The 16,110-nt window shown below is 47.7% G+C and overlaps 1 protein-coding gene across 1 annotated transcript; it reads right to left on the bottom strand.

Moving 5' to 3' along the window:
- Positions 1–1,573: 1,573 nt before the first annotated feature.
- On the bottom strand, positions 1,574–6,997 carry ERP27 (endoplasmic reticulum protein 27). The gene is made up of 7 exons (XM_083158144.1): positions 6,940–6,997; positions 6,360–6,451; positions 4,625–4,762; positions 3,514–3,630; positions 2,727–2,852; positions 2,139–2,336; positions 1,574–1,612 (listed from the first exon to the last, which is right to left on the bottom strand). Exons 1-7 carry the CDS (start codon positions 6,995–6,997, stop codon positions 1,574–1,576), a joined length of 768 nt encoding a protein of 255 aa, XP_083014270.1.
- Positions 6,998–16,110: the final 9,113 nt, after the last annotated feature.

Here is a 16,110-nt window from a genome sequence, read left to right as displayed (position 1 = left end):
CACCAGTGTACACATAAATACATATACAGCACTGTACACATATATACACATACATCACTGTACATATATATATACACACACACACACACACACACACATCACTGTACAGAGATATACACAGAAGTGCCCAGGGACACTGAGATGATGGGCGGGCACAGGGAGCTTGACATCCCAGCTGCTGTTGGCACCAACTCACACATGTCTCCTTCGTATATGGAGTGCGGCACCCCTGCTGTTGGGGGCGGCAGCTTGCGCTGGCTGACGCTGTAGTGCAGGTATCCGGGGGGGGGATGTTGCCGGGGGATTTAGGAGGTGTTGGGGAGAATGAGCCGGTGGCAGTCGACGGGTGTTTGCAGTGGTAGGGGGCTGTCTGGCAGAGAGACAGAGCTGGGGTCTCGCAGGGGGGATGCTGCCGGGGGATTGCGCTCGAAGGGGGATACACAGACACATTCACAGGCTGGGCGGGTGCCCAGCACTCACTCTGGGGCAGATGTATTATCCGTCGTTATGGGGGAGAAGGGTATCAGCACACGTTATGTGCACTGATACCGCTTCTCCCCCATGTATGATAGAGCCGGGATGCGGTAATGGACAGGGGCGCTATGGGGTAGATTTATGACTAGGCGATCAGGGGAATCTGCGCTATCCCCGTGCGTTATAGCAGGGGATAGCGCTTCCCCTGATCTATCACACCCGCCGAGCGTTTACTCTAACGCCGGCGGTGTGGGGCAGGAGGCATAGCGCAGGGGCGATATTTTGCACTGCGCCCCTGCCTCCTGCCAGATTTATGAACGGTCAGCATCGCTGACCGTTCCGCCGCCTGCAGCTGTCAACTTCGCCAGCTGCAGGCGGCGATGCCCTATACCTAACAGCAGGGACAGCTCTGTCCCTGCTGCTGGGGCTGAGCTGCGCTGGGATCTCGTTTGAGTAGCGAGATCCCGCGCATGCGTCCAGCCGGCCGGGGGGGAAGGAGACGGCGCATCAGTATTAACTGATGCGCTGTCTCCAGGAGGGACATCGCCGGAGGGGGGAGTTAGCGCTCCCCCACTCCGGCGGCAAGATCTTAATAGATCTTGTCGGTGTCCCCTCCTGCTTCGCCTCGCTAATGAGGCGAAGCAGGAACTGTTATAGCGGCGCGATAGGCGCCGCTATAATAAATCTACCCCCTATGTCCCTGCTTTCCCTGCTCTGATGGGCCGTTGTCTCTGCCCTGAGTCACTCTGTGAGCGTGTGTATAACCCCGCCCAAACTCCGCCCAGCGTTATAGACACACTCACAGATTGATTGACAGATGTAGCCAAATATATAAGAGATTAATCCCCCCTGCAGTTACCCATTGATCAAGTTTATACTGCTTTTACTCTGTGTTTTGCGGCCAATAATGATAAGAGGCCCCCCCCGAAGGCTTAATCCGGCTCTGGGTGCAGGGAGTGTGGTGTGGACTCCCCCAGACCCATTATAGACAGCAGAGAGTATTTCTCCAGTAAACAAAGTCAATCTTTATTTTAAAAGTGTAAAAATGTGAATCACAGCGAGGTCAGAAACCGATTTCTCGGAGGGTGAATAATAAATGTTATAACTCCGTCTTCCCATCTTTACTCTCTGATTCTTCCTGGAAAAGATCAAATAATAATAATAATAATAATAATAATTTCTTCTGTCATGTAAGCAGAGGGTGGATACAGGCCAACCAGAACAGTATATACACTTTATACAGGCCTTCTATTAGGCCTCCCATTACAATATACACAGGCCTTCCAGTATATACAGGCCTACCGGTACAGTATATACAGGCCTCCCGGTACAGTGTATACACATACCTCCCAACATCGGAAGAACTGCAAGTGTGTTCTAAATTTTTGGGGATTGGCCTAGAGGCAAGGGGCGTGGCCTATACTTGCGGTGCTCCCATGATGCCATGCCCCCAGCCCCTCTGTCTCCGAAAACATATGTGTCTATTCACCACAGAGCAGCGCCGGGAGGGGGCACTCCAAACTGCCAGCCCCACCTCAGGACACTGCCGGCCACGGGTAGGATACGGGACTGCACCAAAAATGTGACGGTCCCGCAAAAATTGCGACGGTTGGGAGGTATGTAACAGTCCCTCCCAGTGCGGCATGTTACAATTGGCTACTCACAGTGTTATTGCCGGACAAGAAATTTAAGCAGAACTTTTTCACGCGTTCAGCTGTGATTTCCCCAGAAACCATCCTCTGTTTTCTGTCATCTTCCGTATTGTAAATCGATATCAAAGGGAGGTCTTTTTTTTCCATCTTGAATAGCGCAGTAATTTTCTGGTTGCTTTTAATCCCCACGTCGATCTTGACAAACAAAACCTGCAATATAAAATGATATATATATATTTATTAAAGAATTATTATATTTATAATACTTCACCCGGATATTGTGGATCGGAACCAAAACAAGACCTGGTCCAGATCTTCCTGTGGCTCGGATTTCAGATTTGAAATCTTAAGATCTCCAAGAGATATGTCGCTGGCCCTAACCAAAGGTCAGCACAATCAAATGTTTGACGTGGAAAAAGTTGACACACGAAAAGGTTGACTTTGTGTTCCTTCAGAAATGAAGACCAATTTTGGACTACCTATGGGGAGGAATTGCCCTGGGGCTCTGGTACCCCTGGATGGTTGTTGTATCCCCTTGGGTGGGTATATTCCTCTGCGCACCATTGGGGTTAGTTCTGAAGGGCAGAGTTGGTGACTCACCTTGCCACGTAAATCCTTAGCTGCCGACCGCAATTCCTTGATGATCTCCTCTTGCTTCTCCACATCCTTGTGGGTGAAGAACAGAAGGTGGACTTGGACTTTGCAGGCCATAATTCCAATGGCTGACTGTTTCAAGACAAAAACGTAAATGTAAATGAGGACGAGTCAGACGACTTTTACAAATGCTATAACAGAGAGGTTACTATTACCAATGTGACCCCTATTTTGGGATTGGGAGGAGGGGGGTCTCCAATTTCTCTTTAAACAGAGGACCACATCTAGAGTTGGGTGTGGTATAGTAGCCCGGCAGTCGGGATTCCGACAGTCATTAGTCAGACGTCGGAATCCCGACTGCACAGCGTGGGGAGCACAATGAAGCCCCTTGCGGGCTCGCTGCGCTCGCCACCTATTTTATTCTCCCTCTATGGGGGTCGTGGACCCCCACGAGGGAGCAGTCGGGATTCCGACGTCGGAGGAATGACTGTCGGAATCCCGACTGTTGGGGAGCCGTCCGGCACCCCTAGAGTTGATGTTGAGCCAAGTACATGGGGTGTTACCATAATCCCCATTGCTACACCACTGAACCAACACGTCAACAATTGAATTGCTCTGTTGGATGCCATCTAGCGGTCGCCGGTGTGCACAGCACATGAATGCCCCCCATAGAGGTGAGGAACAGCATTAGCCTTGTATAGAATATCCAAATATCCAAATTATTCCTGATCTGCTAATGTGACATTTGTGCACCTATAGTTCTGTGCTTATTATCAGGAGAGTGGGTTCTTACCATTGGGTTATAGTCTGTGACGAGACGTAACTCGTTTATCGTGAGATATCGGTAGAGTTTTGCCACGTTGGGCTCCCCGTTCTCACTAATTACAAAGTTGTCTCGGAAATTGTCAGCCTGTAATCAGACAGAAGAATGAAACGTTTTCATGATCGGTAACTACGCAGCCGTACCCCTTACCCAGAATCCTCTGCACAATACAGGATAATACATAGGGTGGTAATAAAATCTACTAGCACAGTGGGTCGAATCAAACAGTGAATGTAAGTTCCCAGGTACAATACATTACACCAGCTTATCATTTACGGCTCTCGTTAGTAAAGTAGAAATCTTTGTCACTGTCCAAAAATATAGGTATATGTATAGGTTGACACCAAAAGGTTGACATTGACAAACGGTTGACACAGGCAAAAGACAGACGTGGCAACTGTCGACACATAAAACAGTCGACGAACGGTTTTCACAATTTTTTCTTCATTTTTTGGACTTGTTCATACTTTAACATACAGGTGGACTCTCATGGGTAAGGGGCCAACGCATGGCGAGCACTAATTGGGGTCCACGTGATCAGGTGTCATCATTGACGTCAAAAACTCATGTCAACCTTTTCGAGTGTTGAATTTTTGTGTGTCCCATACAACCATAATCACCCCCTATGTGCCAGCTTGCCTGGACCTCACCCCCTATGTGTCAGCTTGCCTGGACCTCACCCCCTATGTGCCAGCTTGCCAGGACCTCACCTTACTGAGATCCGTTACTATGCATGTGCAGCCTTACAGCGGATTGAGCTTTTGCGAGCAGGTAAGATCGCGGATGTGCAGTCTAAGTTTGATGACTATGTCTCGTACATGTGCGGCCTTACTGGCTCGGATGTGCACAAAGCAAGTTTAACCGTTTAAGTGCCAACATCTCTGTGAGCGATGTGCAAAATATATGCTAAAAATGGCGGCATCACTCTCATTTAATATATAAATTCAAATAAAAAAAATGTTGTGTTACAAAAGGTTGTATTTCCCATATAAAGGTAACATTACAGGTCATTATGCTTGGCATTACATGCAATATGATCACATCGATCTATCTATATTTCCTGATGATATTTCCACCTTACCTTCCGGAAAATGGTTATCGTGTTACTTTTGATTTTGAAGTGTTTTAAAACTTCTTCGGTGGAGCTGGTCCCGTAATCCCATTCTGCATGATTTGTTACAAGTGTGTTGAAATATCCCACTTCCGGAGCCTCCAAATCCTGCCAAAATGATCACAGCAAACCTGAGGGTTACTCAAATGTCCAATGTTCTTCCAACCAGTGGCGGCACCAGAGGGGAGGGGGGGCTGCAGTACAGTTCAAAATTAAAATATGGGAGAAACACCAACTGCCATTCCAAACTGACTCACTAGTAGTGGGTGTGGCTTCCCTATTTGAATTTTGAACCGTGCTCCTCTGGAGCTGCCATTGCTTCCAACTAATGATAGGGTGGTCAATAGCCCCTATTTTTGACCTTATCCATTGCCAGGGTGCCACAGGTAAGAATTTGCAGGAGAGAGAATTGCAGAACTGAACCATAGATGATATTAGATGCCCACCAATCTAGGTGTCATCAAAGTCTATCTAGTTAACATCTTATTCATTTTATTTTACTTAATGTTATATTTTCATTCCAACAAGCCTTTACATTAATAGTAATTAACCCCTTCAGTGGTGGGTTTTGTTAAGGTAGCACTCCCCACTGGGCGCTGTTTTTTTTTTTAGGTAACACCCACCACTGTCTCTCCCTGGGCCAGGTGGCACCGCTGAGTACTATATCAGCTGCTGCTCGGACCTGCCCCCAGCAACCCGGCTGTGTGCGGCATGACAGTACAAGATCACTTCGTACATAGCCGGAGCCAGGCAGCGCTGAAGCTGAGTTCAGCGATCAGCTCAGCGGCACTGCCCGGCGGTAAACAGCGGAGACAGCAGCACTCCCAAGAATTTTCCGGGTCTGGGCACTGAAGCATAGCCTGGAAAATTCTTGGGAATGTCAAGGAAGGGGTTAATGAGGCCCACAAGAGTGGGTTCTGGCCTTCATAAAGCAACTTTTTGGACCTAGGGAAACATGAACAGCTGGACCAGAGAGGGTGAAGCCATAGGGGACTCCTACATGTCCGGGTCCCATGTGAGTGCTACATCCACCCCCGCATATTTTGCCATTGCTAGGCTACCTGTTGGATGATGATTTGCACCCGTCTTTTTTGTCTTTTTATTTTGCCATTGCTAGGCTACCACGGAAGGCCTAAGCCTATGTAACAACACTACCTCTACCATCCACATGGGGACCCTAATGATGATTACATTGCTTTTTATGTGGCGAGACAGAAAACTCTTTCATTTAAAGATCTGTTGGATGATGATATGCACCTGTCTTTTTGTGTGCACCAACATCCAACCCAAGCTCCAAGAATGGTTCTTGCAAATCTTACAATACATTGTAGTCGTAGAGATGACGGATTATTTACCAGGGTCTTGACTTATCAACACACTAATCAAATCTATTTCTTTAAATGTAAAAACTTCCTAGATGCTTAAAATACAAAAAAGAGAAATGTTTACTTCCCGTTATTTTTATAATTCGGTATTTTTTTTATGCCTATACATGTTATTTATAACATGAAGCAGAGCCTACACGTTGAGTACCCAAGACATTGTCCCATTTAGTTCAACTTGCCAAGTATTCACCAAATGATCTTAGATGAAAGTGTCAGAAGAAGAAAATGAAGGTAATTTGCCCATAAAATGGGGGTAAAATTGGTTCTAAATTATAAATACCACATGCGACACGAGCAGGGAAAACTGTGCAGTCACTTACCACAAAAAACCCAACCACGGCAATATCAGTGGAATCTATGAAGGCTTTGGCAGAAGACACATCTCCAAAAACAGCGGCTTGTCTTGCAGGAACTATAGGAAAACGGACAATGGATATTTTATTGGAGGAACATTTCATAGACGATGGTGACTATGAACATCTTGCAACCAATAGGAAGTTAAGTCCTTCACTCAACCAGGGGTGAACTAACATTTTGCTACAACAGAAAGTGGCTGACAAAATGATCTGAGAGTCAAAGTCAACGTTAAGTGTCACCATTTCGTTGTCTCCCTGGGACCTTCTGGCTCCCAGTTATGCATCAATTCTAGTAACCTCTACAGGTCTAAAAGCAGGAGTCCACATTACTCAGACCACATTGGAATACCATCGCAGAGCCCATCTGGCAAATCCCGTTACTCAACTGACACATACAGTAAATATAACAAGGTCCTCTTGCAGCACCCCATTGTCAATGAAATATGATGGAGTAGAACTTACTTATCCTCAAGGTCTGCCATATGTGATCATTCTCCACAGTGTGCGCAGTGCACACAGGCCCCTGAGTCCCAGGGGTTCCCACAAAGCACACGCTTCACCCATTTCTTCGATACCCTCCAGAGTCCAAAGGCGGTGCCCATTTTTCCGGCGAACTGCGCATACGTAGTGGAGACTTAGAGCTCTAGTGCTTAGAATCCACAATGCCATCAGCAGCACCAGTGATGCAAAAATCACCAGAAAAATGGCCACATGACATTTTTCCCGGAGTTCCGCGCATGTGCAATAGCTCTAGTGCTTACACCCGTCTTCACACTGCGCTGCTCCCAGCAGAGAGGAGGAGACCCGGCTGGTGGAGGCTGCACACAGGACTCCTCCTGCCTGAAAATGACCCTAATTATGATTATTATTATTATGCCAGAGCAGAGCCCGAGAGCCATAAATTGGGACTCAAGTGCATATTTAGGGACTAATTCAGCCTGGATCACTAAACAGGGAATTTGCAAATCAAGCAATCAACGTATGACAGAGCATGCGTTCCGTACCGATTGTACATGCGTGAGGGGAAATACAGACAGAAAATGCCGGCGTTTGGGGGTAGTAACCTATTGTTTTCTGGGTGTGTCAGAAAAAAACCCCGCAGGTGTGCCCATATGATTTAAAGGAGGACCTCCGATGTCAGCGCCAGCCTCCATTAGCCCGTTTCAGTCGCAGATTATTGGGGATACGGTCGATGGGTCGACTTAAAGATGGTCAACAGTCATTAGGTCGACACTGTTGGGTCGACAGGTGTCTAGGTCGACTTGGGACAAGGTCGACATATGGGTTAGGTCGACAGTCAAAAGGTCAACATGGGGTTTTCACAGCTTTTTGAGCCGACATGAGCCGACAGGCGGTATTTCATGCCCTACCGTCCCCTATGGCGTGGTGGGAGAATAAATCAGTGTGCCGTGTGCAGTGAGCCGCAGGAGAGGTCGCAGTGCACTTAAAACTGTGTTTATGTCGACTGTGTCGACATTCGGGTAAAAAACAGTGATAAACCACATGTCGACATTTTGAATGTCGACCTAACCCATGTCAACCTAACGCATGTGTCGACCTAGACACCTGTCGACCTTCCAGCATGTCGACCTAATGACTGCCGACCATCATTAGGTCGACCCAATGAACCCAACACAATTATTGGAAGACTGAGAGCTTCTCACATGATGACGATCTACGCTGAATTATGCCCATAGAAATAAAATATCTTATTTCGGAGAGGAGTGAAAGGGGGGCGGGACGAGGCGACGTTTTGGGGGTGGGGCGATGCGGATGTCACATAGCCCCGCCCCCACGAGAAGCAGCCGCATTAAATCGCGGGTCTGTGGATGGGGGAGGGGCTAAAATCATGCAAAATGACGTGATTCGCAGCATTTTAGCCCCGCCCCTCATGAGGACCCGAGAAAATCGGCATTTTATACCGCGGGGAAGGGGGGGGGGGGAGCTGTGGCTGTGGTCAAAATGTGGGAGACTTACCCAACTTCCCGGGGGGGCCAGGAGGGGAACCCAATTTGCGGGACCCTCCCGGCCATTCCAGGAGGGTAGGCAAGTATGCTTTAAATTGATGTACTGCTGTACATCAGGGTAGCCGACTTTAAGATTCTCCTCTCAGGGGGCGGGGCTTACGAGTGACATCACTAAGCCCGCCCCATGCTGGTAAAGCAGGGAATTCACGGATCTCCGTGGAGGGGGCGGGGCTAAAATGGCACGATTGTGCCGTTTTAGCTCCGCCCCCTCCTCTGAGACCCGAGGATTGCGGCATTTTAATGCCGCGATCCGGGGGACAGCGGCGGTCCCCCCTGAAGCCGGGAGGGGGTCCCGATTTTCGGGAGACTCCCGGAAATTCCGGGAGGGTCGGCAACCCTGCTGTACATAGTATTTTTGCACTCACAGTAAGTAAAAGAGAAATTTCTATGATAATATACAACTAAATGAATGAATATGTTTGAAAGTAAATGCTTGTGTCTGCTGGTGGAAAGTTCTGCAATCTAAACATTCAGTGAAGCAGAAACTTCCTTTGTCTTGTGGGCAGATAACGCCGCAGAGATATTTCCTGCACACGTAGACACACACACACATACACACACACACACACAGACTTGTTACTACACACTGCGCTTAACAAGAGTATGGGGTAATGGAATTATGTCACTGCAAGTCCCAGATTCCTCCTGCTGTAATGTGGAGTCTGTGACACTCATTTCCGTTCCTCAGCTGGGAAATAACGTTACAGATCTGTCCTGTTACACCTGAGGCCTCAGCCCTGAGATTACATGTGGGAATTGTGACACCTGGATATTCCTACAAATCTCACAAACAGGCAGGTGTCAATGTTCCGTGCGCTTAGCCGGCCGAAGAAACAATTAACAAGCCAATTCTACGGAGCCGCTGAGCTGAACAGACTGCCAGGGAGAATACACGTGTTATATGTACTGTAATACACAGGTTCCCAAACTCAGTCCCCAATGCAGTCTAATGGGCCAGGTTTTCAGGATAATCATGGTTGGGCACAGGTGACGTAAATTAGTACTGTACCTCAGTCAATTTGATTCACTTACCCAGTTATGGATATCCTTAAAACCTGGACAGTGAGGACACCTTGATGTCCCATCTTGGGAGCCATATATATTTAATAAAACATGTTAGATTCAATTTAATACAGCTCCAAATAATATTATGGGTCCGATTCCACATGTGCTACCTCCATGTGGTACTTGGGCTCCACTATAACTACCCCATCCCTATAAAATGTCATCCTATAATCTCTGCAACATTCTTACTAGGGTTTGTCCATTGGTCCCGTTGTGGTTTGCGTTTAACATACCGCCGGTCAGGTTGGGGTTAGGCTGCAAGGGGATGGGAGGGGGACTAGGGTAAGGCTGTGGAAAATGACAGTTAGTCACTAAAAAGGGGGGTTAGGCTGCAGGGTTAGGCCATATGAATTACCCCCCCATCACCACAATTGGGAGAGACTTCATGGGTAAGCCATCCATGGGTCAGTTCTGTGCATGGCCAAATGAATGGAGACTGCAGATGAGCATGTGCGGTACAAATAAATCAATGGGCTTTTACCATCAATGGAAAAACAACCACCACTTAGAGGAGGCCATTGATGGTTCTAACCATACATGGTCGATGGTCAACCCTGGTTCATACAGTCTCATACTGAAGAGAATAAGAGGAAGCGGGCAACATTACCAGCCTAGGTCCGGCCTGCGTGACCTTTCCAACCATACAGACAAGGAAAAGACTCACCAGACATTTGTGCCCCCCTTCCAGTACCATGGGCAGCCAAGCATGGTCATACGTCGATCAGTGCAGGTGGTCTTTCTACCTGCTGCCCATACCCCATCCTTTCCCGGAACCACCTTCCCCCAATAGCCCCTGCATAACCCTCCTTTTCCTTGCAGTTGGACTCATCGGAATATAATCATGTAAAGATGGTGGTGCTGCTACAATTTGCACCATGTGGTCTGTGACATAATGTTCCGCAGCAGAACCATAGGTGGGCGGCTTACCCTTAATAACCATAACCAGAGTTTCCCAAATTGATTGAGGTACTAACTAAGCCACCTGTGTTTGAGCCTGTATATCCATAAAACCAGGAGTGACAGAGTTTAGTAATCACTGGCCTAAACCCTGAAGATTATATTGTTGTACTGAAGGAGTTCTTCATTGGAACCTTTACCAAACCAGTTTGATGGGTCACAGATTATTGAAGAAGATGATACACTAGAACCAAAAAATGCAAAACTTCAACTCGGAAAACCCCCAAAGATGTACCTGTAGCTAGGAATGAGAGGCGTAATTATTCTTGAAGACCCAATTGTGTATAAAAAGAAACTCAATAGAAGCAGGAGGCACACAGGCAGGAAAGGTGCAGGCAGGAAAGGTGCAGGCAGGAAAGGTGCAGGAAACATTCTGTTTGGGGTTTAATGTGTAGTTGAACAAGGCCCCTCTCTATGGAGAGTAGGACCCTGTGAAGGGTTGAAGAGGCCTCAGGATACCGAAAGAGGTGGAGATGATGACATACATAGATGATTCCATTCTCCTAACGTCATAAAGTCTCCCAATACCTCCTACTGAAACACCAAAATGAATGAATAATCACAGTTGGGACTTACTTTCAATAGAAGTGTTGTTCCCCACGTCAGTACTAAGGGATGTCCTCACTAGAACCAGAAGAAGGAAGAAAGATACGGCAGGACACACAGGTCTGTTCTTGATGTCCATTGCTGTCCAGGATCTGGGCTGGGTGTCCTTCTTCTCCTCAGCAAGCCCCAGTGACAGGTCATTCAGAAGCAGAGTGATGACGAGAGGCCCTAAGTCCTGAGAATCCCACAGCTGCCACCTGAGATAAGGGGCTACAGGTAGCGGGAGAAGAGAGCTGGGCGTATAATACCTGCTGCCTATCTGGGCTGGAGAGCTTGTGGGATCACTTAGGAGGAATTGTCTGTATCTCAGGATTGGGGAATTACAGTTGTGTTAAACTACAGTTCGTCTAATCAAAAGGAACACTGGGTGGTCTGCGAGTGCTCATGAGTAGAGAAATGCCATACGTTGGGAAAGTGAACATTCTGAAAGGGCTGTTTTGTAAATAGTGTTGCTTATTAGGGGCCTGATTCTGGTTAACTCGCTAAGCAGCATAAATTTGCTGCTTAGCGAGCCATCTAACACCAGCCGCTGGGCAAGCGAATGCCCACACCCGTTACTGCGCGTATGTTCCTGTCGCATTGCGAATAGGTGTTTTGCATAAACATCCTTTGCAAGGGAGCGTACGGGGGTGAAATTATTCATTCGATATCGAATGATTGCGCCATCTGATTGCAAATATAAGTCAGCCTAGACTAATATTTGGTAGCGTCTGGGACCCAGACGGGGTGGGCGCTGATGTCCTAGGATGTCAGCCACCCATCCCCGGCAGGCAGCTGCCCATCTGCGTTCACATGGGGACACCTAGCGTTTTCTTGGGCGCACCCACAGTTTTGGTGGGAATGCCCCATGCCCACCTCCATCCCCCCGGTGTGGACACCTTGTCGACTATGCTAGTCCGCACAGCAGACCTGCACATGCACATATGCCAGTTTTACCTACTTTTGCACAGCCAGTTCTTTGAAGCAGGGGGGGGGGGGCGCTGACGGGGTTGTGGAAAGGGTGGAACGGGGTGGAGCTATGATGAAATTACACAGTTTGGAGACGTGGCCAATCCAAATGCATCACCACTCCCCATATGCGATGCGAGTATTGCAGGCATTGCACAGTGGGGGGCGGGGCTACAATGATACGAACGTGTCATTTGGTCCCACTGACCCCCACGGATGGGAGGGGTGAAGGAGACAGGCTGAAATCCAGGAGGCTTGCCCCCCTCTCTAGGGGACCGGGACAAGGTCCCAATTTCCGGGATCCTATAGGCCTTTCCAGGAGGATAGGCAACCCTGATATATACGAATATACGCATGCCTAGAGGCTAAACATCCGTTCCCGGTGCGAATACGCCAGGGACCGAATGAACCAGAATCAGGCCCAAAGTCACAGATTTGTTAGAAATATTATGGGGGAAATTTACTAAGCTAAATTCGTGAAAAAAAAATCGTATTTGCATAAGAAAAGCCTGGTGCTGTCCCCGGTGACCCTGTGCAGTGGTCACCGGGCTGATCTTTGTGTAAAAGAAAGAATAAACTATTGTTTAATACTGTGGAACTATGAGTCTCAGCAAGCCTCCCCGAAAGCTGGGACTTTGAGAACCACAAGTCTTAACATGCGGGGCATTAAAGGGCCCGCTGGCACAGTATGAAAAATAGTAAAATAAACACACACACTGACACATGAAAAATAAAACTTTAATACATCCAAAGACCACACATACTGATACTTACCTATCTTGAGCCCATCGGTAGGTCCCTGGGTCCAGGGTCCGGTGCTCCTGGGTCCAGGCCTCCATGGTCCAGGTCCGGGGGTCTGGGGCTCCATGGTCCAGGGTCCGGTGCCTTGGTTCCTGGGTCTGGGGCTGCAGGGTCCGGGGCTCCAGGGCTGAAGAGTCCGGGGTCCAGGATCCGAAGAAATCCATATGGGGACCTGTGGAAGGAAATCCAACTCACCAAGGTCCTCCGGCGAAGATCACGTCCTCTTCTGTCCGAAGTAGTACTGGTCTTCTGAAAATAACAAACCCTGGCGATTCCAGCGGTACCCGAGACGCACTGAGGAGAGACGACGCAGAGATGTTTCATCTTCCGCGCCTCTCCTCCGAATGATTCTATTGGCCACCTAGCGGCCAATCAGGAGCCGGCTTTCTCGGCTCCTGACTGGCCGCTAGGCGGCCAATAGAATCATTCGGAGGAGAGGCGCGGAAGATGAAACATCTCTGCGTCTCTCCTTAGTCCGTCTCCGGTACCGCCGGAATCGCCAGGGTTTGTTATTTTCAGAAGACCAGGACTACTTTGGACAGAAGAGGACGTGATCTTCGCCGGAGGACCTTGGTGAGTTGGATTTCCTTCCACAGGTCCCCATATGGATTTCTTCAGATCCTGGACCCCGGACTCTTCAGTCCTGGAGCCCCGGATCAGCTCCGGAACCAAGGCCCCGGACTCTGCAGCCCCAGACCCAGGAACCAAGGCACCGGACCCTGGACCATGGAGCCCCGGACCTGGACCATGGAGGCCCGGACCCAGGGACCTACCGACGGGCTCAAGATAGGTAAGTATCAGTATGTGTGTGCTTTGGATGTATTAAAGCTTTATTTTTCATGTGTCAGTGTGCGTTTATTTTACTATTTTTCATACTGTGGAACTACAAGTGCCAGCGGGCCCTTTAATGCCCCGCATGCTGGGACTAGTGGTTCTCCAAGTCCCAGCTTGCAGGGGAGGCTTGCTGGGACTCATAGTTCCACAGTATTAAACAATAGTTTATTCTTTTTTTTACACAAAGATCAGCCCGGTGACCACTGCACAGGGTCACCAGGGACAGCACCAGGTTTTGTCCCCCATATTTTGGGATCCAGCCCCGGACCTGGAGCCTGGTTTTAAAAAAATCGGGGAACCCCTATTTGCCGGGTTCCCTGATTTTTTATTAACAGCTCGGCTCTTTCAGCCTGGTGCTGGTTACGTCTGTCGGGGGGGACCCCACGCCAGTTTTTTATATATATTTATTTTTCAATTTTTTTTTTACCCATTGCAGCCTGCACAGATCTGACTGATCCATGCAGACTGCCTGTACGAATTCGTATTACCGGCCGTATATATTTGTATTAGCGGCCGTATATACGGCCCCTAATACGAATCATTGCACCATCGGAGGGTTACAAAGCAGTCGTATTTGACTGCTTTGTAAATTCCCCTCCGAAACAGCCGCATGCAGTCGTAGTCATTAGTATTAAGAATACGGAATTTTGTATTCGTATTCTTAGTAAATATCCCCCTATATGTCAATCTTTGGATCAGGGGCACAGACAGAACTTTGTGGATCCCAGTGGAGCGCTGTCTGTAGAACTAAGAAGTTTTTAGTCTTTCCTCTCTAAAGAGAGAAGAGAGGAAAGGACTAGAGCTGCCCATACACACTGCTAAGCCGATGTGTGCTTTGAGGTGCACCTCATCGCACAGTACAAAAAGTATGTGCATCAAATTGCATCGCATTGCATGCACAACGCACGCCCGCATATGGGCTGCTTAATAGTTCTACGGACAGCGATCCACTGATATCCTTAGTTATATTGTTCACAGTTTCCATTTACTTGTTTGGGTTACTCAAGTTTTTTGTGATATTGGAGCTGCTTCTTCCTACCTTATTGCGCCCTGATTGCTCCAACCCTATTTTGTTTTTCTTAGAACTTTGTGGATCTCATACCAACAATTGTTTCTACATTGTTATTTCTTCAGTAATTGATATATTTTGTTGACTCTTTGGGAATGATTACTGTGATTACTGTGGCAACTTGACTCAACTGCTGTTACATTGAGTAAATATTCGGCAATATCTTTATAAATATTCGCAGGTTATGCGAGCTGATACTTTACCCCTGACGTGATTGACTATTCGGTCTTCCAAGCAGGGTTTTCACTTTTTGTTTTTTTCTAGTCTTGCGTCGCATTTGACTTACATACAGTATGTGCGACGGCTTCACCATATTTATGTATGCCTTTGTCTGAGAAATGAATCCAATAATGTTCTAAGAAAATTATTCAAATGTACGCTTTAAAAAAACAAAATACTAATAATAATTTCAAGCGTGCCCCAGAAAAGAGAGAGTGTGTTTTTTTGTCTTTATTGTTTACACCAAACTGTGGTCCTCCAGCTGTTGTGAAATGACACATCCCAGCATGCCTTAGCATTCCCTAATAGCAAAACTGTGGCAAGGCATGCTGGGACTTGTAGTTTGACAACAGCTGGAGCACCTCCACCAGAGGGAGGGATGCGGTCATTTGGTCTACAGCATGATGGTTGACAGTCATTAGGTTGACACCATTAGGTCGACATGGGAAAAGGTCGACAGGGGTCTAGGTCGACAGGGGAAAAGGTCGACATGGTTCTAGGTCGAAAGGTCATTAGTTCGACAGGTCGTTAGTTCAACGGGTGATTAGTTTGACATTGTCTAGGTCGACATGCAAAAGGACGCCATGGGGTTTTTCACTGTTTTATGAGCCGACATGTGCCGACAGGTGGTATTTCATGCCCTACCATCCACTAGGGCGTGGTGGGAGAATAAAATAGTGTGCTGAGCGTAGCGAGGGGATGTGGTGTACTGTAAACTGTGTCCATGTTGACTGTGTTGACATTCAGGTAAAAAAACAGTGAAAAATCCCATGTCGACCTACACATTGTCGAACTAATGACTGTCGAACTAATGACCTTTCAACCTTTTCCCATGTCGACCTAGACCAATGTCGACCTAATGGTGTTGACCTAATGACTGTCGATCATGCTGTAGACCAAATGATCTGAACCCGAGGGATTGATACGATTGTATCATACATATTATACTGTGGACCTTTAAGAAACTATTTTGTCTGAATCTCAGCACTGATTTAAAGGTTTCCTACTACGTGTAGCCTGTGCATAGATTATATGTCCCCCCTCCCCCCTTTCCCTGAGTTTACACATATGCCCCGCCCCCTATATCTGAGTTATATATAGCAGTCACTAGAATATCGCTGCTGCCTGAAAGGAAGTTTGATCAGTGCAGCAAAACCGATCGATCGCATCCATCCCCCAGATAAATAAG

The sequence above is a fragment of the Crinia signifera genome, chromosome 8 (genome assembly GCF_055691185.1).
Source record: "Crinia signifera chromosome 8, ASM5569118v1, whole genome shotgun sequence".
In the NCBI taxonomy this organism is placed as follows: Eukaryota; Metazoa; Chordata; class Amphibia; order Anura; family Myobatrachidae; genus Crinia; species Crinia signifera.
This window is presented reverse-complemented; position numbering and strand designations above follow the sequence as displayed.

Bases quoted from the DNA above. Each gene is read 5' to 3' on its own strand.
- ERP27 (XM_083158144.1), bottom strand. From the start codon at position 6,997: ATGGGCACCGCCTTTGGACTCTGGAGGGTATCGAAGAAATGGGTGAAG. The intron at 4,763-6,359 runs GTAAGTGACTGC...TCATTTTGGCAG, and splicing joins CCGTGGTTGGGTTTTTTGTG to GATTTGGAGGCTCCGGAAGT. The intron at 2,337-2,726 runs GTGAGTCACCAA...TTTATATTGCAG, and splicing joins CTAAGGATTTACGTGGCAAG to GTTTTGTTTGTCAAGATCGA.